The sequence below is a fragment of the Microcaecilia unicolor genome, chromosome 3 (assembly GCF_901765095.1).
Source record: "Microcaecilia unicolor chromosome 3, aMicUni1.1, whole genome shotgun sequence".
Classification (NCBI taxonomy): domain Eukaryota; kingdom Metazoa; phylum Chordata; class Amphibia; order Gymnophiona; family Siphonopidae; genus Microcaecilia; species Microcaecilia unicolor.
The window spans coordinates 13,620,091-13,644,138 of NC_044033.1; the positions used below are offsets into that span (position 1 = coordinate 13,620,091).

At 41.7% G+C, this 24,048-nt stretch overlaps 1 protein-coding gene across 1 annotated transcript in view; it reads left to right on the top strand.

Annotated features, from left to right (window-relative positions):
- DNAH8 (dynein axonemal heavy chain 8) overlaps positions 1-24,048 on the top strand; it is a 1,267,128-nt gene that overhangs the window by 1,054,095 nt on the left and 188,985 nt on the right. The window contains 5 exon segments of the mRNA XM_030199255.1: positions 5,908-6,035; positions 7,460-7,631; positions 8,467-8,622; positions 15,671-15,826; positions 23,556-23,738. Of these exon segments, the coding sequence (XP_030055115.1) occupies positions 5,908-6,035; positions 7,460-7,631; positions 8,467-8,622; positions 15,671-15,826; positions 23,556-23,738 (795 nt within the window).

Sequence of the window (24,048 nt, forward strand, 5' to 3'; positions counted from 1 at the left end):
TTATTTTCGAAAGTGATCGCTGGCCATTTCCCGACATAAATCGGGAGATGGCCAGCGATCTCTCAAAAGCAGCTCAGTATAATCGAAAGCGGCTTTTTTGACAGCATTGCCGCTTTCCCGTCGCCTCACCGGCGAATGTTCAAGGGGGCGTGTCAGCAGCATAGCGAAGGCGGGGCATGGGCGTGGCTACCAGATGGCTGGCTTTCGTGGATAATGGAAAAAAAAAGCGGCGTTAAGCAGTATTTCGCTGGGTTTACTTGGTCCTTTTATTTTCACGACCAAGCCTCAAAAAGGTGCCCCAACTCACCAGATGACCACCAGAAGGAATCGGGGATGACCTCCCTGTACTCCCCCAGTGGTCACCAACCCCTTCCCACACTAAAATACAGATTTATAAATATATTTTGCCAGCCTCTATGCCAGCCTCAAATGCTGTACCCATCTCCATGACAGCAGAATGTGTTCTATCCTCTGACAGCCTTTCCCTGGTTGTGATGTGGCTCTCGGGTGAGTGTGACACCTTTTCTGTTAGGTGCACTGCAGAGTCACATCAGCAATGCACTGTGGTGGGTGTAGAGTAGTGGGCTGTACTGCCATGGTGCTTTTCCCCCCTGCTAACTGGGTCAGAGTGTGTCCAGTTTTGTTTCCGGTAGTCCATGAGGTAGTGGCCATTTTTGTAAGCCAGTTCTAGATCCCTTTCATGTGTTACCCACGTTAGAGAACTTAGTTATTACCTTGAATGTTGCTGAAAGAGGGCATTGTACACCATTCTGCCAGCTCTGACCTACTGCTCATCTTAGTACCAGGGAGACTCTTTGCCAGTGGGGCACAACCTCTGATCTGCAGTTAACTGTGAGTAAACTTGCCTAATCAAATAAAGGACTTTTTCAAAGAGATTAGTCTTCAGGTGTCAACTGGTGTGCCAAGGTTATACAGCAGCAACAAGTCCTAGAGGCCTGTGTGTATGCAGGTCCCTGGAGCACTTTTAGTGGGTACCGCAGTGCACTTAAGGCAGGCGGACCCAAGCCCACCCCCCTACCTGTAACACTTGTGCTGGTAAATGGGAGCCCTCCAAAACCCACTGTACCCACATGTAGTTGCCCCCTTCACCCCTAAGAGCTACGGTAGTGGTGTACATTTGTGGGTAGTGGGTTTTGGGGGGGTTGGGGGGCTCAGCACCCTAAGTAAGGGAGCTATGCATGTGGGAGTTTTTTCTGAAGTCCACCGCACTGACCCCTAGGGTGCCCAGTTGGTGTCCTGGCATGTGAGGGGGACCAGTGCACTACAAATGCTGGCTCCTCCCATGACCAAATGCCTTGGATGTCGCCGGGTTGGAGATCGCCAGCATTTTTTTCCATTATCGCTGAAAAACAAAACCGGGCATCTCAAACCCGGCGAACTCTGTCATTTGGCCGGGCTAAACCGTATTATCGGAAAAAAAGGATGGCCGGCCATCTTTTTCGATAATATCGGTTCCGGCCAGCTGTAGCGCCGCCGCCAAAATAGATTGCCGGTGATCTATTTGGCCGGCAACATTCGATTATGCCCCTCCACGGCTCCTTGTGACCCTTGGCAAGTCACTTAACTCTCCATTACCCGAGGTACAGAAAACTTAGATTATGAGCCCACTAAGGACAGAGAAAGTGCCTGCATATAATATATACAAACTGCTTTGGTTCTACCACAGAAGGGCAACATATCAAATGCATGTTCCATAAGAAATCATCATATGATAAAACACAACCTTCCCAATACCACTGAATATTGTCGGTTGCAGATAACCAGTTATATTGCGTGATATAATTGGCTGTCCGCTAATATTCAGCGCATTGCTGGCTAAGTTTGGCAGCTAAATTAGGCCACCAAAATAGCAGGTATATCTTTGGCTGGTTTAAACTTAACCGGCTAGTGCTGAATATTGGAGAAGATGTCGCCTCAGTGTCGTTCTCAGTAAAAAGTAGATCAAAGCATTAATTTAGTTTTTGTGCTATAGACCTGCATTCCCTGATTACTTTGGTCATCTTGTGATCCAATGACTCACCAACAGGCTTTTTGCTTTGAATATATTTGAAAAAGGTTTTATTATTACTTTTTTTGTCTTTATGGGAAGCTTCTTTTCAAATATTTTTAGGCCTGCCCCTCCATCATCATCCCACTGATTAGAATAGCCCACAGTAATGGAAAGCTCTTCCTCCAGAGCTAAGGAAAGGAACAACCCATGCAGATTTAAGGCCCTTTAAAAAACATACCTCTTTATCTTGGCCTACAATGATACCTGATCCCTCAGGTCAATATAAGAACCTCACTCCCTAGCAGAAGTCCTTGAAAGTAGTACATCTTTCTCATTCCCCCATCTTCCTTTCTCAAACTTCCCCTTTCTTTCACATTTCTGTTTAGTGTGTAAACTACTTTGTTTTGCCTTGTGGCTAGAAAGGTGATATATCAAGAAATAAATCTAAACAAAACTAACCATTTAACTTGGCAGGGCTTTATGCACTTTCCTTTAGTCTTCTTAGATCTGCTTTGATTGTCTCTTCTATCTTGCCATTTAACCATGCTGACAATTTTATGGTCTTTTTCTGACCTCTTGAAGTTATGGAATACATTTTATTTGGGCTTCCAAGATGGTGCTTTAAACAGTGTCCATGTTTCATGAAAGCTTTTAGCCTTTGCAACTATTTCTTTTAGCTTTTTTTTTTCAAACTAATCCCCTCACTTTATCAAGGTTTTAATCTGAAGTTCTATATAATATCTTCCCTGTAGTGATTATACCAAATTTGGTTTCATTATGATCCCTCTTGCAAAGCTGTCCCACCACTGTTATCCCCTTGCACCAAGTTCTATGTTCCATTGAGGACTAGGTCTAAAGTAGTTTCCTCTGTTATTGGTTTCAGGACTTGCTGCTCCATGAAACAGTCATTAATGACATCTAGAATACTTAACTTTCTAGCATGTCCTGCTGAGACATTTATTCAGTCAAAACTGGGATAACTGAAATCTCCCATTATTATTATTTTGCTACCAACTTTATTTGCCTTTCTAATTTCTGTTAATAAATAGAACAATCAAAATATAGAAAAAAAATAATCTTTTGATTAGCTTTCAAAGGTAACCCTTCTTCTTCAGATTGGAAAAAAGCAAATATTGACAAATATCAGAATATAAAGTGAAACACAGAGGCATTCCAATGACAGTCTCACAGGAAAAGGGAGGAGTAGGTTAGATGAGGAACAGGGAGAGCTGGGTGGATGAGAGACAGCGAAAGATGTATGGCAGATAAGAGAGTGACAAAGCAGTAGAATTTTATGGTTTATAGTGGGATAGATGGGTTAGTAAACCTCTTGAACTACCAGTTATCACAGCATGAGATCTCCGTACTCTCCAAAGGACTGTCATTTTGTCCCTCCAACAAACTAGATGAAATTCAACTATACTCAGACCTGGAAGAATGCTTTAGAAACTCCACTTGAAGGTACACTTCCACAAAAAAGAGGCTCCCTACAGACTGGAATACAATTTTAAACAAATGAACACATGTTTCACCCCACACGATGGACAAAATAATAAACTAGACAACTACATAGAAAGTTTCAGACATAGGGTGAAATCACGTCTTTCCAACGAACAAAAGAAAAGTCTGTACAACCTGTCTCCACTAGAAAGAGCTGCCATAAAAACACTACAAAATAACCTACAGATAAAGGTGACTCTGTAGTGATTATTGACACACAAAGATACATTGAAGAAGGACACAGACAGCTCTCAGACAACATATACTACAGGAAACTAAGTGAGGAACCCATGCAGAATTATACAAAACAGCTGAAAAACCTTATCAAAACACTTCCAAAGCATGTACAGCCACATCTAAAAAACTCATTCCAAACCATCCTTCTTTGGGCACATTCTACATGCTACCTACAATCCATAAACCTGGAAACCCTGGCAGACCAATCATATCTGGCATTGGCACACTCTGGCAGATGGCATAGGAGAATGTGTCTGTATAGTGATACATTCCTAAAAACATCCACTCTGGACCACCAATAATCACTGGAAATCATTACAAAATTAATCAAATTCATTCTAACTCACAACTATTTCCATTTTAACAATGATATCTATCTGCAAATCACAGGCATTGCTATGGGCACCAGAATGGCACCCCAATATGCCAACCTTTTCATGGCAGAACTGGAAGAGACTTTTTAAATGCATATCAAACTAAACCCTTAAAATACTACTGGCATATTGATGACATTTTCATGATTTGAGGGAGAAGAGACTCTGAAACAATTTTACAGTTACATACCATTCTACAATAAAATTGAAAACTGACTGCTCCCCAGAAAAAGTCAACTTTGTAGACACCACAGTTTCATCAGCAATGGCTACATACAAACATCGATATACAGGAAACCTACAGACAGATGCAGCTACCTCTACAACTCCAGCTTCCACCCTTCACATACAAAAGAATCCATTATACACAGCTAAGCCACATGATACCACTGTACCTGCTCTGACCCAAGAGACAGAGATAAACACCTCAAAATCCTGACTGATTCCTTCAAACAAAAAGACTACAACCCCCAAATAATCTCCAAGAATATTGCTTCTTCCCTTAAAATACCTACAGAAAACCTACTGCAGTACAATGAGAAGAGAGCCACAGAGAGGATCCCTCTTGTAGTGACATACAATCCAAAGCTAGAAAAATTGAGAAGAATCATAAAAGATCTACAGCCACTACTCCAGGAGGATGAATTCCCAGCTCCAACAATGCTGGCCTTCCGACATCCACCTAATTTGAAACAGAAATGAGTGAAAAGCAGACTCCCAATAGAAGCTCAAAAAGAAGAGAATGGCACACATCCATGAAATATTCCCAGCTGCAAACTGTGCCAACACATTTCACAGGATCCTACAGTCACTCGCATGGTAAAAACATTCAGCATAAGGGATCCTTCACTTGCTCATCCTCAATGCAAAACGTGTGAAGAAAGTGCTATATTGGAGAAACAAGCCAGATGCTAAAGACACGGCTCAATTTACACAGACACAACATTAAAACAGTGCCAACCAGGATGCCACCTCTGTGGAACAGCTTTTTACAAAACCAGAACACTGCATCAATGATCTTATGGTAAGAACACTAAAAGGACATTTTAAGACAATCCAGGAACGTAAGACCTTTGAAGTCAAAATGATGACATATTTTGACAACCACCAGACAGGATTTAACAAAGATCTGGGCTTTCTATAAACCATAAAATTCTATTGCTTTGTCCCTCTCTTATCTACCATACAGCTCTCTGTCTCTTATCTACCCAGCTCTCCCTGTTTCTCACCTAACCTACCCCTCTCTTTTCCTGTGAGACTGTCATTGGAATGTCTCTGTGTTTCACTTTATATTCTGATATTTGTCAACATTTGCTTATTTCCGATCTGAAGAAGAAGGGTTACCTTCGAAAGATAATCAAAAGATATATTGTTAGTCCAATAAAAAAAAAGGTATTATCTTATTTTCTTTTCTATGTTTTGATTTATTTCTATTTATTACCTTTGAAAGTAGACTAACACGACTACCACACCACTAATTTCTGTTAGAATTTCATTGCCGGTTTCTTCATCCTGGTCAACTGGATTGTAGTATATCATCACTGCTATACTCTTCCCTGTCAATGGTAAGACTATAAGCAAAAGTAATGGATTGAAAAACAAGTGTCTTTATGGCTCTGCTTTCTGCCATAGGCATAAAAGAAGATAAAAAACTTAATAAGTAGCCATAATGGAAAGTTACAAGACAATGCCAGTCTGAATAAATAGTTAATGCAGTAAAGTTTGAAATGTTATGCAACTTGACAAAAAATGTTTAACATATGATGATGGTATCTCTCTCATTAGGACCTGCTTAATGATGCTGAAGTATGCAGAAGAAAGATGGAAGCAGCCTCAGCACTTATAGATGGACTGAGTGGAGAAAAAGTCAGATGGACTGAGCAAAGTAAAGCATTTAAAGATCAGATTAACCGGTAAGGGGTATAATCAGTAAAGGCAAACTAAGGTCCTTGAGTGATGAAATTAGGTCTGTTTATCAGAATGTCCATTTTAATACAAAAAGAGTGCAAAATCATACATTTGGGCACAGAAATCCATTAGTTGCTTATCAATTAAGAGGGAAGCACTAGAACCTGCCAAACAGGAAATGGAGCTATGAGCCATCACATCAAGGTTATCAGTCAGACTAATAAAGCAGCAGGGAAAGTTAACAGTATACTTGGATACGTAAGGAGAGGTATCACCAGCCATAGGTGCCAACATTTCAAAATGATTGGGGTGCTAAACAATACAAATTACCCTTCTCTGGACATTAAGTACTTGCTCAATATTTGGGGTACTCAGCACCTACTGGAACCCACAGAGCTGGCTGCCTGGCTCCTATGTCACCAGCATGAAAACGAGGTAATAGTAAGTAATAAGAAACTGTTTTGATCACTGTGTTCAATTCTGAAGGCCATACCTTCCTAAGAACATTGAAAGAATAGAAGCAGTTCAGAGAAGGGTTACTTAAGTGGTACATGGCCTATGACATAAAGCCTGCACAAAGGGGTTTAAAGAATTCAAAGTATAAATCTGGAAGAAAGGACACTATAATAGAAACATTTAAATATTTAGAATAAAATATTTTAAAAAAAAGTATTCAAGAATGAGGGGAATCAGTGTCTGATCTGGGAGTGAAGTTAGATTCTCTAGGATCTTTACAAGCCCAGATTATGTCAGTGTCACATAGAGTTTATTTTAAGCTATGATTACTAAAAGTTAAAGGGTTCAATTTTTCTGTCCTCCGCTTGCTTATGCAAGCTTTGTTCAGAGTACTCTGCATTACTATAACTCTTTGTATATTAGTTTGCCCCAACAGGTTGTGAGGAAACTACAATTAATCCAGAATTCAGCTATGCAAAATTTGATGGGTAGAAAACATTTTGAAAGTGTTAGACTACCATTGGTCACCCATCAGTGGTTACTCATACAGGAGAGAATAAAATTTAAGCTTCTCATAACTGATTTTTAAAGCTGTGAAGAATAATCTATCCACATATTTGGCTTGCAGGTTACAGTGGTATATATCTTGTATTGTAGATCACTGCATTCAAGCCAGGGTTTTCAGTTAGTGATTCTATCTATGCAGGTTGCTGAAAAGGCATGATGGAGATTGAGGGATTTTTCAGTAATAGCACCCCAATTTTGGAATTCCCTGCCTTGGAGCTGAGACACCAAACAAATATATTGATATTCAGAAATAAATTAGAAGCCTTTTTGGTCCCTGATCTCAGGCAAGGTTTTTGTTGTATTTTAACCAGTGTGGTTCTTTGGGACCAATCTCATAATGCTAGCTTTCAAGAAATATTTTCACCATTGAAAATATGTTAATGCTTTCTATTTGCTTTATTTTCAGACTGGTTGGAGATGTGTTGCTGTGTACTGGGTTCCTTTCCTACTGTGGTCCTTTTAATCAACAGTTCAGGAATATTTTGCTGAAAGATATATGGGAAACAGAAATGAGGTCCAAGAAAATTCCCTTTACTGAAAACTTGAATCTGATTTCCATGTTAGTGGATCAGCCAACGGTAGGTAAATTTTTTGTGTCACAGTAATGTTTTTCAGTGCTTGAATTCCTTTTAAGGATTTGTTTGGGTGATTATTTCCAGATCATAACAGCCCTCCATGCTTAGTTCTGATGGATGAGCATGTTTTAAGGGTAGGTACCTGAGACAATCCAGAATTTGCTTGGATAAATGAGCAGATGTTAAAGTGATCCATGAGTTCCAGTCAGTCCCAATTAGATTAAAATATAAAATGTAATGTGACAGTTTATTCATGTCTTTCTGCAAGCAAAACCTATACCATTTATTTATATTGCATACATAACAATTGAAAAACATCAGCAAATATACCAAAAGTATAAGTATATAATACACCAGTGTAAAAATCCCTCCTTCAATCTCATCAGAGAGCTGGATCAGACCGTGACGAAACTGAAACATAAAATTAAACCCCCAAACTTATCCTGTGGAGTGGAAGAGTAGCCTAGTGGTTAGAGCACCAGTCTTGACATTCAGAGGTGGCCAGTTTGAAATCCCACTGCTGCTCCTTGTGATCTTGGGCAAGTCACTTAACCTTCCATTGTTTAAGGTACAAAATTAGAACAGCGCACGGTAAATGCTAAGAAGGCCATTTTATACCTATGAGCTTCTTAGCGTGTATTAATCATTAGTGCATGCTAAGTCCATTAGTAAAAGGATCTCTAAATTTGTAGGAATAGTACCCAACTCAGTAAGGTGTGTTTTTCCATTTTGAAATGTAGAAACTTTTTTAATGAACAAAACCGTAGGGGGTATATTTTTCTGCACATCATTTTGGATCTGATTACTTTGAGTTGATAACATTCTTTCAATTTTATAGATAAGTGAGTGGAACCTTCAAGGATTGCCAGGAGATGATCTTTCCATTCAAAATGGCATAATTGTTACTAAGGCAACCAGATATCCACTTCTGATAGACCCACAAACTCAAGGCAAAGCATGGATTAAAAATAAAGAGAAAGATAATGAACTGCAGGTACATAGTAATGATTCACTAAGAATGTGTGGAGAGCAGTTCTATAACTGGGTGCATATACTTACTGATGCAATGCATGCATAAGTGCACAGAATAGCAGCTCTTATATGCATATGTATGCACTTCCTTCTATAAGGTAGTAGCGTATAAGTGCAAGGGAGTTTACATGTGGGCAGTGCATGAGAGGGGTATGGGTGTGTCACCAATTTACACACATATCTTATATCTTATAGAATAGTATTAGTTACACACATAGCATGGAGCAACTAGGCGCCCCCATTTACACCAGCCATCGACTTGGCATACATGATTGCATCAAGCTTTAGGTGTGCCAATGCTGACTTGTGCTAGCATTCTATAATGGCAGCCTGGCACACATATGTATAGAATTGGTGCTCAGCACATAGTACTTCCATTCTAGCTTTTTGCCATGCTCTTTCCAATTTCCTTCATTTGCACTTTGCTAGTAAAAGTTCCTTATTGAACCAGGGAGATTTCCATTTAATTGATTGTTTTCTTGTTTTCAAAGGAGCTATCTCATTAAAACCATATTACTCAACTCATCCCAGTCCTTCAGAAACTCACTTATTTTTCCCAGAAAACTTGTGAATCTACTCTACCCCTCTTTTTGTGCTGGTTCTCTCCCCCCAGTTAACTAAACTATAATTTACTGTGATCAGACCATATTACAGGGGACCATTGACAGTTTGTAATAAACAAGTTGTCTTCCCTGAGGGGCCCTTTTACTAAGGCGCGTTGAAACATGGCCTGCGGTAGTGTAGACACATGGTTTGGGGATACACAGAATAATTTTTCAGTGCACCTGTAAAAAGTACCTCTTTAAATTTTTGCCAAAAATGGATGTGTGGCAAAATGAAAATTGCCGCTTGTCCATTTTGTGGCTAAGACCTTACCACCAGCCATTGACCTAGGGGTAAGGTCTCACGTGGTAACCATGCGGTAATCATCTGCACGTGTAGAATGACGATTACCGCCCAGTTTTTGCTGCGCACCAGAAAATAGAAATTATTTTCTGGTGCGCATAGCAGAGGCACATCAAAAATGAAATTACTGCAAGGGCCATGCGGTAGCCAGGTGGTAACTTAAAATTGACGCATGTTGGGCTTAGTAAAAGGGCCCCTGAATGTTTTACAAGCTATTAAATCCAGTTGATATCCTTTCTCTTGGGTTACTGTAGTATAGAACAAATTAAAATAATAGTTTTAAAAAGAGCGTAATACCTGACTAGTCCTACTATTCTCTAAGTGCAAGTTGATATCCCCTAGTACAGCAGTGTTTATACAGTTGGCACATGCATTCATAATAAAATCCACAAAATCATCCTGTGCTGATTTCCAGCCTCCTGGTGGACAATAAAACTGAATAACACATAATGAATCAACCAAAGTATCATCATGTATATTGCATGCTAATATTTCCAAGGAAGGGGAACTAAAATAAGCTAAAGATTGAATTTGAAAAAAAAGATTTGTAAATCACTGCAATACCACCCCCTCTTTTCTTTGGGGTTTTTTGGGTTTTTTTTATCGTGTGGTGTAGAATTTTGTAACCTTGTGGACAAAGTTCATTTAGCAAAGGATCATCTAGCTCTCGATAGCCATGTCTCTGTAACACTCACTGGACTAGAACATCACGCCTAAAAAATATATCGGTGCCGAAATGAAATTTCACTTGTGTATTCTCTAAAGTACATTTTAATATAGGCATAATTTATAACAGCCATTTCCAATTCCAACCCAGTCCTCGGGGCACACCTAGCCCCATCGGGTTTTCAGGATATCCATGATGAATATTCATGAGATAGATTAGCATGCAGTTGAGGCAGTGCGTGCAAATCTCAACATTTTTTTTGATGAGCGAATGATTGGAAAAATAAATATTGTGTTTTAAATAAAAGTAATAAGAAAAATTGCAAATAAGAAATAATAAGATGTGTTGGACTGATGATGAGACTAGCAAATCATGAGACAGTGTCCTTATGTGAAACGAGTTGCTGCTAGAGTCCATATAAACATTGATTGACTGTATTTGGACGCTTGGACAGTAATATCCTGTAGGTTTTGTAGGGTTGGGTTGTGATAAATAATTGCAAACCTATCTCATGCATATTCATTTTGGATAGAAACAAAAAAAGGCAAAGATCTGCCACAGAAATAGCAAATCAAAGATCTGTTTTTTTTCTTTTGATTATTCATTTTGGATATCCTGAAAAGCCGATGGGACTATTGTGCCCTTGATGACTGGGTTGGGATTCGCTGCTTTATAGAATAAGCCTAAATTTCCATGCAATATATAGAATATACTGAGCACAACTAAATTTAGTCGTGGGTAGTTCAGTGGTGTAGCCAGACCTTGACGGGGGAGGGAGCTAGAGCCCAAAGTTGGAAGACACATTTCCCCCCCCCCCCCCAACACCACCCCGAAGTTGTGCATGCTCAGTTTCACTAAAATGAACGTGCACGATGTGACTGAGAAGCACAGGGCAGGCAATGTGGTGAGACCAATGCGGGACAAATGCTTCAGCTGGCAGGGGTTGGGGACCCCCGCCAGCCAAACCAGGGGCCCCAGAGCCAGTTGGGGAGGCCAAGGCCCTGTGCTGCCCCCCCCGCCCCCCCGTAGCTATGCACTGGAGCAGTTATACCAAGTAAAACTTGGTGCAAATCCCTATTCTATAAAAACTCACATTGATTTTAGAAATGCCCATGACCCACCCATTCAACGCCCATGACTACACCCACGTTTCAACTATGTGACTTAGAATTTATGCACATCACGCATAAATTCTAATTAATGCCAATTAGTGCTGATTAGCTTGTTAACCAATTAGCTTTTGCACATTATTATGGAATATACTTTGATTTCCACACAGAAATCTCAGCACGATATATAAAATCTCAGGGACTATGCCTGTCTGCTCCTCCTCCATCCATTCTCTAATAACCATGGTTTTGTAAACCACCAATCTCGCATTAAAATAGTATTTTGACACTGGTGCAAAAGCAGTCTGGTCAGAGTAGGTACAATCAATATTGTTCATTTCTCATGAATGAGAAGATCTACCCCTAAATCTATGATGGTGTTTATATGAATTCCATTGTTTGCTCAAAACCTCAATTTCATTTGGCATTACATCTTTACAAATTATTAGGTTCCCCCAGTCATTTAGCTCAGCAGATGTCCTTAAGCAACAAGTGTGATTTATTATTACTGGTATATAATTATCTCTACCAAAACATTTAATCCCCTGAACCAATAAAAGCAGAAATACTAACTAATTCATTATCCACTTTGCCTAATACATATTAGTCAGTCTTAATCTTTAACAATTACTAAAGCATATTAAAAAATCTATAAAATTATGTTATCTACCTTCAGGTTTCTAAATTTTAATACCTTTATATTGACCTGATTATATAATTCCCTGAAACAGAAAATTCCCTTTAATTTCCAAAGTTCACTAACACCGTTGCATTAGGCTGCATGAAGAATGTATGAAGGGGCATATAAAGGGGTGTGACCTGCCCCTATGACACATCCCTTCAGAGCAACGCCTGAGACTGAGTGAATAAAATGGTATCTAGCAGACTCTTCGTTCACTAAATCCTCTCCCGTCTTTCTTCCAAAGTATACATATTGAAATCTTTGTCTGTCTCCATATGCTTTATGATGAAAACCAATGACCATTGTAGTAGCCACTCTCTGGACAGACTCCAACCTGTTTATATCTTTTTGAAGTTGTGGTTTCCAGAATTGTACATAATATTCTAAATGAGGTCTCAAGAGTCTTATACAGGGGCATCATCACCTCCTTTTTCTTAGTGGCTGTTCCTCTCCCTATACACTCAAACATCCTTCTAGCTTTTGCCATCACCTTTTCCAACTGTTTGGCCACCTTAAGATCATCACATACGATCACACCCATCCTTTTCCTCTTTCATTCACAAAGTTCTTCACCCCCTAAACTATACCTTTCCTTTGGGTTTTGCAGCCCAAATGCATGGCCCTGAATTTTTAGCATTAAATCTTAGCTGTCAAATTCCGAACCATTCTTCAAGCTTTGCTAGGTCCTTCCTCATATTATACATACCATCAGGGGTATCTATCCTATTGCAGATTTTAATATCATCCACAAAGAGGCAAACCTTACTAGACAGCGCTTCAGCAATATCACTTACAAAAATGTTGAAAAGAACCGTTCCAAGAACTGAACCTTGCAGCATACCACTGGTAACATTCCTTTCCTCAGAGTGAGTTCCATTTACCACTACCTTCTGTTGCCTTCCACTCAACGAGTTCCTAACCCAGTCAGTCACTTTAAGGCCTATATCGAGAGCACTCAGTTTATTTACTAATTGTCTATGTGAAACTATGTCAAAGGCTTTACTAAAATCTAAATACACTACATCTAGTAGCGCTGCCTCTTGATCCAACTCTCTAGTCATCCAGTCAAAGAAATTAATCAAATTTGTTTGACAAGACCTGCCTCTAGTGAAACCACAGGTCCTGTAATCCATTGGATTCCAGAAACTTTACTATTCTTTGTTTTTAAAGAATAAAAACCATGCTGTCTTTCCCTAAGTGGAATATGTTTGACTGCATTGGTCTCCAAGAGCGGGAGAGTTCCTTTATAAGTACATCATGAAGCTGAGAGTTTGGTCATGATACTATTAATTGTCAATCTAGTGGGTTTTCAAATAGGCATAATGCATACTCATTCAGAGTTACGTTGAGAAAACAACTCACTGAGGTTTTAATTGGCCAATGTTTTATCAAAAACATCAGCCTTCCCCCAATAGGAAGGTCTTCTAGAATGAACACTGGCTGGCTATATCTGTCTGGATTTAGTGAAAATCCTGCCTGTGACGTTTGGATCTTGGATTGTCTGGGATAGAGACAATGTTGTTGGTAGGAACAAAAGGATGAAGAAAAACACCTCTTTCTTAGAAGTGCCATGTAGATGATTCAGATGTCATGGAAGCTACTGATAGGGGCAAAGTAAGATGGCAGCCATTGAGGTGACAATGTGAACCTCGTCACTTTACCTTTGAGCCTTTTTTCCTTGCTAACTGCTATGGATAAATAGAAGAAAGGCATCTCTCATGGGTGTGAGCCAGCCCTCCTTACTTCCCATAGCAGGTTTATTTGACCGCTTTGTGCAACCTGGGTTGACTTTGGCAACAGCTTCAGGGAGACCACTGCTGGAAGAGGTAGGTTCTCCCCAGGCCTCTTTAACATCTTTGTCCCTCAAACAGTGCAAGCTCCCAGAGCAGCCCAAGGGGACTGTGGAAGCCTGAGGAGAAAATGCTGTACATGGAGCAGCTCCAAGCGGTGAGCTATCTTCAGATACTTGGTGCTTGATGTCAACTCTAAGAAAACCTGACATTCAAAAAGCTGAGTCAGCAATAGAAGTAAAAGTGGTAGAAGATTCTGGTGCTTTAAAAGAAAAGAAGAAACTCACAAGTATCGCAGTTTATTTGAAGATTGCAAAGGAAAACCTTCTGAAGTTAACACAGAATCTTTTTGGATAGCTGTAGATAGTTTAGGGAAAATGCTGTCTTGCAGATCTAATTCTTTGGAATCTCAAGTTTCTACTTTGTTGAAAATTATCTTCAGTTGGTGAATTAAAAAAAAAGAGTAGAAGCTGATGAGTTTGGAAAGGTTATAAAATGAAGATTCCTTGATTTAGATAAATACTCCAACTTTGTTTGTGTCACCAAGTTATCTTTAACCACTACTGAATCAAATGTCTCAAGATTTTCAACTTTCCATTGCTTACCCAGCTCTTCCCTGCCCTTCCCTTCCTTTCCTTTCCTTTCTTTCACTTCTTTACCTTTCTGCCTGGTGTCTTTTCAAAAATAGTGGCTGGGTAACCCGTTCAGCTTGACCACTGATTCCCCAGAACTCCATCAAAAGAGTCTAATGCTCATCAAGCAGGAAGATACAATCTTAACTCCTATTGGATGAGCATCCTGTATTACACTGATGCTAGTTCTCAAAGCAACACAGGATACCAGGCCTGTAGGAGGTAGAATTATGACTTGATAGCTTAGCATTAGGATCTTTTGGTGAAATAATTCTGGAAGGGTGTAAGGGGTTTGGGAGAGCTATACTGTTTGAAATTTTGTAAAGGAATTGGGAGGAATGAGGTCAAATTTGCAATGTCAGGGTCCAGAGTATTTTAGTAGATTGGGAAGGGAGATGGCCATTGGGTCCCAATTTTTGCCAGATTGGGAAGGAAGGAGAGTGAATGGGAGCTATTAGCCCCATGCCCCCCCCCCCCCCCCCAGTATTTTTGCTAGATTTGACAGCAAGAAAAGGTGCATACCAACTCCAGATAGAGGGATAGCTGGACAGATTTAAGGTGACTATTTCTGTGTAGTTTAGCAGCTAATGCAGAAAATCAACACTAGGCCACTATATAGAACACACAAAAGAGTTAGTTTAAAGATTAATTTGTAGCAGAAGACATAAAGATATAAAAGGTAAGAGTTCCCTACATCACATGACAAACCCCCAGATTCTATCTATGGGGCTGAAAGATTGTTGCCTAAATTTAGGCACAAATTCAAGTTGAGCTATCAACAATGAATTAATAGGCCTTAACAATCAATAATACCACTTAATTGGCACTAATTTGGATTTGCTATTCTATAACACCCCAGACCTAAATCCTCTAGCATGTAACTGAAAAGGAGGCATAACCGAGGGAGGGGCATGGGCGTTCCAAAAAGTAGTGCGCAGTTTTACAGAATAGTGCCATGAGTTCTGTGCAAGCATTTACACCAAGTTTCAGCTAGCACAAATTCAAGTGCTCAACTTTAGGTGCGGGAATCAGCTTTAAGCGCCGATTTTCTGAGTGCCATTTATTAAATCTAGCCCAAACAAACTAAGTGGGAAGAAAGGGAAACATACATGATCTAAACATAAGTATAGAGGCAATTGCAGGAAAATTATGTACAGACAAAAGTAGTTTGATACCCTCTTACAAGCTGCCCACATTTATGCCAAATCATTTATTATTTTTAAGGTGACATCGCTTAACCATAAATATTTCCGCACACATTTAGAGGACAGCCTTTCCTTAGGGCGACCTCTTCTTATTGAGGATATATTGGAAGAACTGGATCCTGCACTTGATAATATATTGGAAAAAAATTTTATTAAATCTGGATCCACATTTAAGGTAAGTTATCTTATAGAATAAATCACTTTGCTCTTTGATTGATTGATTTCCATTTCCCTTATTGAATGTGTCTACAGTGCATGTTCCGTGTTTAGGGTGGTCACAGTCATGCTCAGTCTTTAGCACATGTCTGAAATATAGCAACTAGCAATCTTTTTATATTTATCTGCATCAGTCCTTTCTTTCTTGTTCTCTGGTTGGATATTAGGGATGTGCCTTTTCAAAGCCATTTTATAAAAGCATATTATGACAAATATTTCAACAGAACATTTTAAATCCTTTATCTTTATTTATGATTTTGTTTGTATTCTGCATTGTTAGTTGTCCTGTTTTATAATATCGAATATTGGTTTCATAAGGCCATATTTTCTTTGATGCAATATACGTTAACATGCATTATTTACTGGCCTCATTAATCTCAGTAGGGCCTATCTACTAACAGTGCACCTTAGTTCTTATCCCAGGGTGTTTTAATAATGATCTTCACTGATGAAACCGCCATGATCCTTGAATTCATAACTGACATTTGAAAGGAAGGGTTCTGGCTATGTCAGGTAAATTAGCAAAATTTTTAAACTTATGAGCAGAAGCAATAATTATTAAAGGCTTTAACTTTTAGTTACTATCTCAATCTCTTACTTAGGCCCCCTTTTACTAAGGTGCGCTCACATTTTTATTGCACACTAAAATTGTAGGCACGCTAAACGTTAGAGATGCCAATGCATTCCTGTGAGTGTCTCTAACATTTAGCATGCCCACAATTTTAGCGCCTTAGTAAAAGGGGACCTTAGGTTCTTATTTACTAAAATTTGTTAACACATTAACATATTAAACAGCTGCATTAATTGTAAGCCTTCATATGTGAACTATATTAATGGGCTGTGTTGGTTTAATACCATCCTGGGCATTCGGGAGCCTTTCAGAGACCTCATTTTCAGCAGAAGACGCAGTCCTTTTGTGGGGAGCGCTTTGCTGTCCCCTCCGCCTCTCATGGGCAGCCCACAGTGAGGAATTCTCAATGATGGAGCCCTGGTCCATACCCCAGTCATCAAGGGATGGCTGTTCTATTTTCAGGGGGAATGGGCCAGGGTTATGTCATACGAATGGGTCTTGGAGGTCATCCAGGACTGTTACAAACTTGAGTTCTTTCGGCCTCTGACAGACTTCTTCTTGGAATCGCCTTGCAAGGCTGCCACCAAAGTTGTGGCGGAGCAAGAGACTCTTGCCAAGTTGCGCTGCTTACAGGCAGTTCATCCTGTGGCCCCATCGGAGTTTGGCCTCGGCCGCTACTTCATTTACTTCATGGTGCCCAAGAAGGACAGGTCGCTTCAACCCGTGCTCGGTCTCAAGATTGTGAACAAGGTGGGTTTGTCATTTTTGAATGGAGACCCTGAATTTTGTCATTGCGGTGGTTCAGCTGGGAGAACTCTTAACCTCTCTCGATCTCAAAGAGACCTATTTACACATACCCATTTGGCCTCCTCACCAGCATTTTCTCTGCTTCGCAGTGCTGGGTCAGCACTTTCAGTTCCAGGCAATGCCATTTGGACTGGCAGCAGTGCCCCAAACTTTCTCCAAGATCATGGTAGTCGTTGCAGCATTCCTCTGGAAGGAGGGCATACAGGTACATCCCTACTGGGACAACTGGCTGATTTGGGTGCTGTCCTACGAGGAAAGCATCCAGGTGACGGAGCAGGTGATCAACCTCTTGCACTCTCTTGGTTGGGTGATTAGTTTCCCCAGATGCCACCTGACTCCCTTTCAATCTCTGGTGCCTGGTGGTAATTTTCAACACTCAAGAAGGGACAGTGTCCCTCCCACTGAATCACAGACTGCTTCTCCGGAGCCAATTTGAAGGCATTCTGCGGCTGCCAGCCCCCAGGTTGTGGGACTATGTACAAGTGTTGGGCTCCATGGCGGCCATGTTGAACGCCATCCCATGGGCCAAGAGCCACATGCATCCCCTTCAGTTGTCCCTGCTCAGCCATTGGTCCCCTCTTTCAGAGGATTACCTGATTTGGCTTCCTTGGTTGACACCAACTTGGTTGGCCATGTGATAGTGGCTGGCGCCAGTGAACCTGCAAAAAGGTTTGCCCCTGGGGACATCAGACTATGTGGTGGTGACAACAGATGCCAGCCTGTTGGGCTGGGGAGCGCATTGCCTTGGGCGGATGACACAGAGCAGTTGGTCCCAGATGGAGGTCTCCTGGTCCATTAACTGACTGGAGCTGGGTGTGATTCGATTGATGCACAGAGAATTTATTGTTCTTCCCCAGGTTCAACCAGTCCATGTCTTATCCAACAATGCAACAGCAGTCACGAATGTCAACAGACAGGGGGGGCACCAAGAGCAGTGCTCTGGTGAAGGAGGCTACTATCCTCTGCTTCTGGGCGGAGAAACATCTCTCCCTACTCTCGGCAGCGCACATTGCGGGATCCTTTAATGTCCAGGTGAATTTCTTCAGTCAGACCCAGCTGGATCTGGGGGTGTGGGAGCTCTCGTCGCACACCTTTGCACAGATCATGCAGCACTGGGGACTCCCAGTTCTCGATCTCATGGCCCACAGGGTCAGTGCAAAAGTTCTCCACTTTTTCAGCAGAGGCAAAGAGGTTAGATCATACGGGATCAATGTGCTTCTCCAACCCTGGTCCTCATCCACTCTCTTTGTGTTCCCACCGTGGCCTCTGATGGGACAGGTCATTGGGCACATTGTGAGTCACCCGGGCTGGTGATCTTGGTGGTCCCGGATTGGCCCAGGCATCTGTGGTATGCAGACATGATCCACCTGCTGATTGACTGGCCACTGTGACTGCCTGTTCACCGGGGACTGCTAATGCAGGGGCTCATTGACATGGAAGATCCCCTTTGGTCTTATGGCCTGGCTATTGAGAGAGTGCACTTGAGAAGGAAGGATTCCCAGACATAATGAGTACTACGATGCTGCAGGTGTGGAAACGCTCCACGTCCACGGCCTATGTGCGGGCCTGGTGTACGTTTGAGTCCTGGTGCTCAGTGGTGGGTATTTCTGTGGCTTCAGCCTCAGTGACTTCCATTCTAGCTTTCCTACAAGATGAAGTTGACAAGGCCTTGTCCCTGGCCTCATTGAAAGTCCAGGTGGCCGCGTTAGCCTGTTTTCAGGGCTGCCTACAGGGTTCTTCCTTGGGCTCACACCCGGACATAGTACGATTCCTCTGGGGAGTGAATCACCTATGGCCCACCTCATTTGCCCATTCTTCTGACTTGGAATCTCAATCTGGTGCTGCGCGCTCTACAGAGACCTCATTTTGAGCCTTTGGACTCTTTGTCTGTAAAAGATCTTCTGAAGATGGTCTTTTTGATGGCCATCGCCTCGGTGAGAAGAGTGTCGGAACTGCAGGGCAGATCATGCAGAAATCCCTTCCTCTGGTTTATGGAGACAGGGGTCTGTATTAGGATGGTTCCATCCTTCCTGTTGAAGGTGGTTTCATGGTTTCACTCGAATCAACCGCTCTTTCGCCTGGCTTTTCGCCAGGAGGATTATCTGTCCAAATTCTGGGCACTGTGGTGCCTGGACGTTCGGCGTATTCTTATCTGATACCAAGAGGTCACCAGTGCCTTCCATCATTCCGATCATCTTTTTGTTCTGTTCACGGGTTGCAAGAAAGAGGAGCTGGGTTCAAAAGCACTGTGGCCTGGAGGCTCAGAGAGGCGATTTCTTCGGCTTATCTAGCCATGGGAAAGTCTTCTCAATTGCAGCTGAGAGCGCATTCCACCAGGGCACAGGAAATTTCCTTCACTGATTCCTGTTTCGTTTCCCTGGATGAGATCTGCAGATCGGCCACTTGGTCATTGTTGCATACATTCTCTAAGCATTACAGGCTTGATGTAGCATTGCGTCAGGATGGGACCTTTGGAGTTTTGGTCCTGGCTGCTGGGGTGGAATTTTCCCGCCCCACTTGAGGACTGCTTTGGTACATTCCACAAATCTTTGGATTGATCTGTGGAACGCTATGGAAGGTGTTACCTGATAATTTTATTTCCATTAGTCCCATCAAATTAATCCAGTTTATTTTCCTGCAGTTTGTTCAGTTCCATATGTGATGCGTCAGGTATTGTTTTGATTTTGCAAAACAAAAAAAACCTTATGTAGGACAGAAGCAGACAGTGCTACAGGCGCCTCCTCCCTTAGGAGCGGTTGAGGGGCCCACATGGGCTTTATAGAGGCAGGAGAGGAATGTGCTTTGGTATCAATAATACTGAGGCTTAGACTGCTGCACATGGCCACATATAGCAAACCTCTGAAGTTCTCTCTGTCTCTCACCTGCTGGCAGAGGGACATAATCCACAAGTCTCTGGATTGATCTGTTGGGACTAATGGAAAGAAAATTATCAGGTAAGGACTAATTTTACCTTAGTGATTTGAATATGTCAATTTTTAGAATGTATATCTGCTATCTTTATATTTTGCACAGCACAGGGGAAACAGGTATTGTGCTGTGTGCAGAGTGTTTCACGAGATTTCAGTTTAATTCTTGAGTATATATATTTTTTTTAGTTTGTAGTTAGTTATTCTGTACTCTCTCAGGGTCTATGTTCTAAGGAAGCAGTTCTATAAGTGGATGCCTCTGTTTACGAGTCCCAAGGACATGTGGTGAGAATATGTGGGCATCCAGATTCTGTTATAGAATTTATATCCCTGCATTTACACCATCTAGGCATAACTGACAGTGTTACTACTACTTATCATTTCTAAAGCGCTACTAGACGTACGCAGCGCTGTACACTTGAACATGAAGAGACAGTCCCTGCTCGACAGAGCTTACAATCTAATTAGATCAGACAGACAGAACAAACAAGAGATAACATACATAGTAACATAGTAGATGACGGCAGAAAAAGACCTGCATGGTCCATCCAGTCTGCCCAAGACAAACTCATATGTATATACCTTACCTTGAATTTGTACCTTACCTTGAATTTGTACCTGTCCTTTTCAGGGCACAGACCATATAAGTCTGCCCAGCAGTATTTCCCGCCTCCCAACCACCAGTCCCGCCTCCCATCACCGGCTCTGGTACAGACCGTATAAGTCTGCCCTCCCTTATCCTCGCCTCCCAACCACCACCCCCTCTTCCCCCCAACTGCTCCGCCACCCAATTTCAGCTAAGCTTCTGAGGATCCATTCCTTCTGCACAGGATTCCTCTATGCATATCCCACGCATGTTTGAACTCCGTTACCGTTTTCATCTCCACCACCTCCCGCGGGAGGGCATTCCAAGCGTCCACCACCCTCTCCGTGAAAAAATACTTCCTGATATCTTTCCTGAGTCTGCCCCCCTTCAATCTCATTTCATGTCCTCTCGTTCTACCGCCTTCCCATCTCCGGAAAAGATTCGTTTGCGGATTAATACCTTTCAAATATTTGAACGTCTGTATCATATCACCCATGTTCCTCCTTTCCTACAGGGTATACATGTTCAGGTCAGCAAGCCTCTCTTCATACGTCTTGGAACGTAAATCCCATACCATCCTCGTAGCTTTTCTTTGCACCGCTTCCATTTTTTTAACATCCTTCGCAAGATACGGCCTCCAAAACTGAACACAATACTCCAGGTGGGGCCTCACCAACGTCTTATACAGGGGCATTAAAACCTCCTTTCTTCTGCTGGTCACTCCTCTCTCTATACAGCCTAGCAATCTTCTAGCTACTGCCATCGCCTTGTCGCACTGTTTCGTTGCCTTCAGGTCCTCAGATACTGTCACCCCAAGATCCCTCTCCCCGTCCGTGCCTATCAGACTCTCCCCGCCTAACACATACGTCTCCCTTGGATTTCTACTCCCCAAGTGCATCACTTTGCATTTCTTCGCATTGAATTTTAATTGCCAAACGTTAGACCATTCTAGACCAGATAAGGGAATATTAAAGTGAGGATGATAAAATAAGGGTTCTGAACAAAGTGAATAAGGGTTAGGAGTTAAAAGCAGCATCAAAAAGGTGGGCTTTTAGCTTAGATTTGAAGACGGCCAGAGATGGAGCTTGACATACCGGCTCAGGAAGTCTATTCCAGGCATATGGTGCAGCAAGATAAAAGGAACGGAGTCTGGAGTTAGCAGTGGAGGAGAAGGGTGCAGATAAGAGAGATTTACCCAGTGAACGAAGTTCCCGGGGAGGAATGTAGGGAGAGATGAGAGTGGAGAGGTACTGAGGAGCTGCAGAGTGAATGCACTTATAGGTCAATAAAAGGAGTTTGAACTGTATGCGGAAATGGATAGGAAGCCAGTGAAGTAACTTGAGGAGAGGGTTAATATGAGCATAACGACACTGGCGGAATATTAGTCGTGCAGCAGAATTTTGAACAGATTGAAGAGGAGAGAGATGGCTAAGTGGGAGACCTGTAAGAAGCAAGTTGCAATAGTCTAAGTGAGAGGTGATGAGAGTGTGGATGAGGGTTCTGGTAGTGTGCTCAGAAAGGAAAGGGCAAATTTTGGTGATATTATAGAGAAAGAAACGACAGGTTTTAGCAGTCTGCTGAATATGTGCAGAGAAGGAGAGGGAGAAGTCGAAGATGACCCCAAGGTTACAAGCTTATGAGACAGGAAGGATGAGAGTGTTATCCACAGAAATAGAGAATGGGGGAGGAGGAGAGGTTGGTTTAGGGGGAAAGATGAGAAGCTCAGTCTTGGTCATGTTTAGTTTCAGATGGCGCTGAGACATCCAGGCAGCAATGTCAGTCAGGCAGGCTGATACTTTGGCCTGGATTCCTACTGAGATTTCTGGTGTGGAGAGGTAGAACTGGGAGTCATCAGCGTAAAGATGATACTGAAAACCATGGGATGAGATCAGAGTGCTAAGGGAATAAATATAGATGGAGAAAAGAAGAGGTCCCAGGACAGATCCCTTCCTCCAGGAATAGCAAAAAATATATACTGTACCCAACTGTTCACCACTACAATAGCCTATAATCCTGCAAGTGCCACCTATATGTAGGTACAGTAGGTATTTTGTGATTTTTGGAGGGCTCACACTTTCTACCACGTGTACCAGTTGGAGTGAGATATGGGCATGGGTCCCCTTCCCCTTTTCTACAGTCCGCTGCACCGACCACTAGGCTACTCCAGGGACCTGCTTGCTGCTCTAAGAGGAATACCCATTATACCTGCTGCTGTCATAGACACTGGTATGTACTGTCACTTTCACCTCTTAGGGGGATGGGAACAGGTCAGTGAGCACTGAGGGATTAAGGTTGGGGGGGGTCATGCCTTCATCCTCCAATGGTCATTTGGTCAGTTTGGACATCTTGTTAGCACTTTTAGTTGTTATTGAAACAGTTCTAGACAAAAATAGCCTGCTTTTTGTCCTGGACGTTTTTTCCACGTTTCATTATTGCAGAAAAACACCCAAATCATAAGCCTGCCCAAGTCTGACTCAAAACGTGCCTCCAACATGCCCCCATGCAATTTAGATGGACTGCAGAGGAAAACATCCCAAATATGAGTTTTGAAAATTGCGATTTGGATGCTTTAGGAGAAGAACATTCATCTGCCATTTATGCTATCTTTTGGACATTTTACTGTTTTGAAAATGAGCCCTATCTTCTTCAAGATATTAACCAGTACATTTTTTTAATCATGTATATTTCTGAATTTTGTTAGTCTGTTCCGTCCATAAAACCAAGATGTCTTACAAGCACAAATGCTTGTTTTGTTTGAGAATTCTTTAATTAAAACATTAATCCTCTTGTCATATAGGTCAAAGTTGGAGATAAAGAAGTGGATATAATGAGTGACTTTAAATTATATATTACTACAAAGCTCCCAAATCCTGCCTTTACTCCTGAGATTAATGCTAAGTCCTCAGTAATTGATTTTACTGTTACAATGAAAGGACTTGAGAACCAGTTACTAGGAAGAGTTATCCTTACTGAGAAACAGGTAACTCTGGAAGGCTGAAGAAGCTTTCCTACCACCACTAATACATTCATCTATAATTAGAAAGTATTATAAGACTGAGAACATTAATTAGCTTATGTAACAATGCCGCTCACTACGGAAGTAAGACTGAATGTGATTTTAAGCATTTGCTTATTCATAAGAAACTGAGGGCGTCTTTTACTAAGGCGCGCTCACGTTTTTTGCGCACGCTAAAATTGTGGGCATGCTAAATGTTAGAGATGCCCATAGGAATGCATGGGCGTCTCTAATGTTTAGCACGCCCACAATTTTAGTGCGCGCTAAAAACATG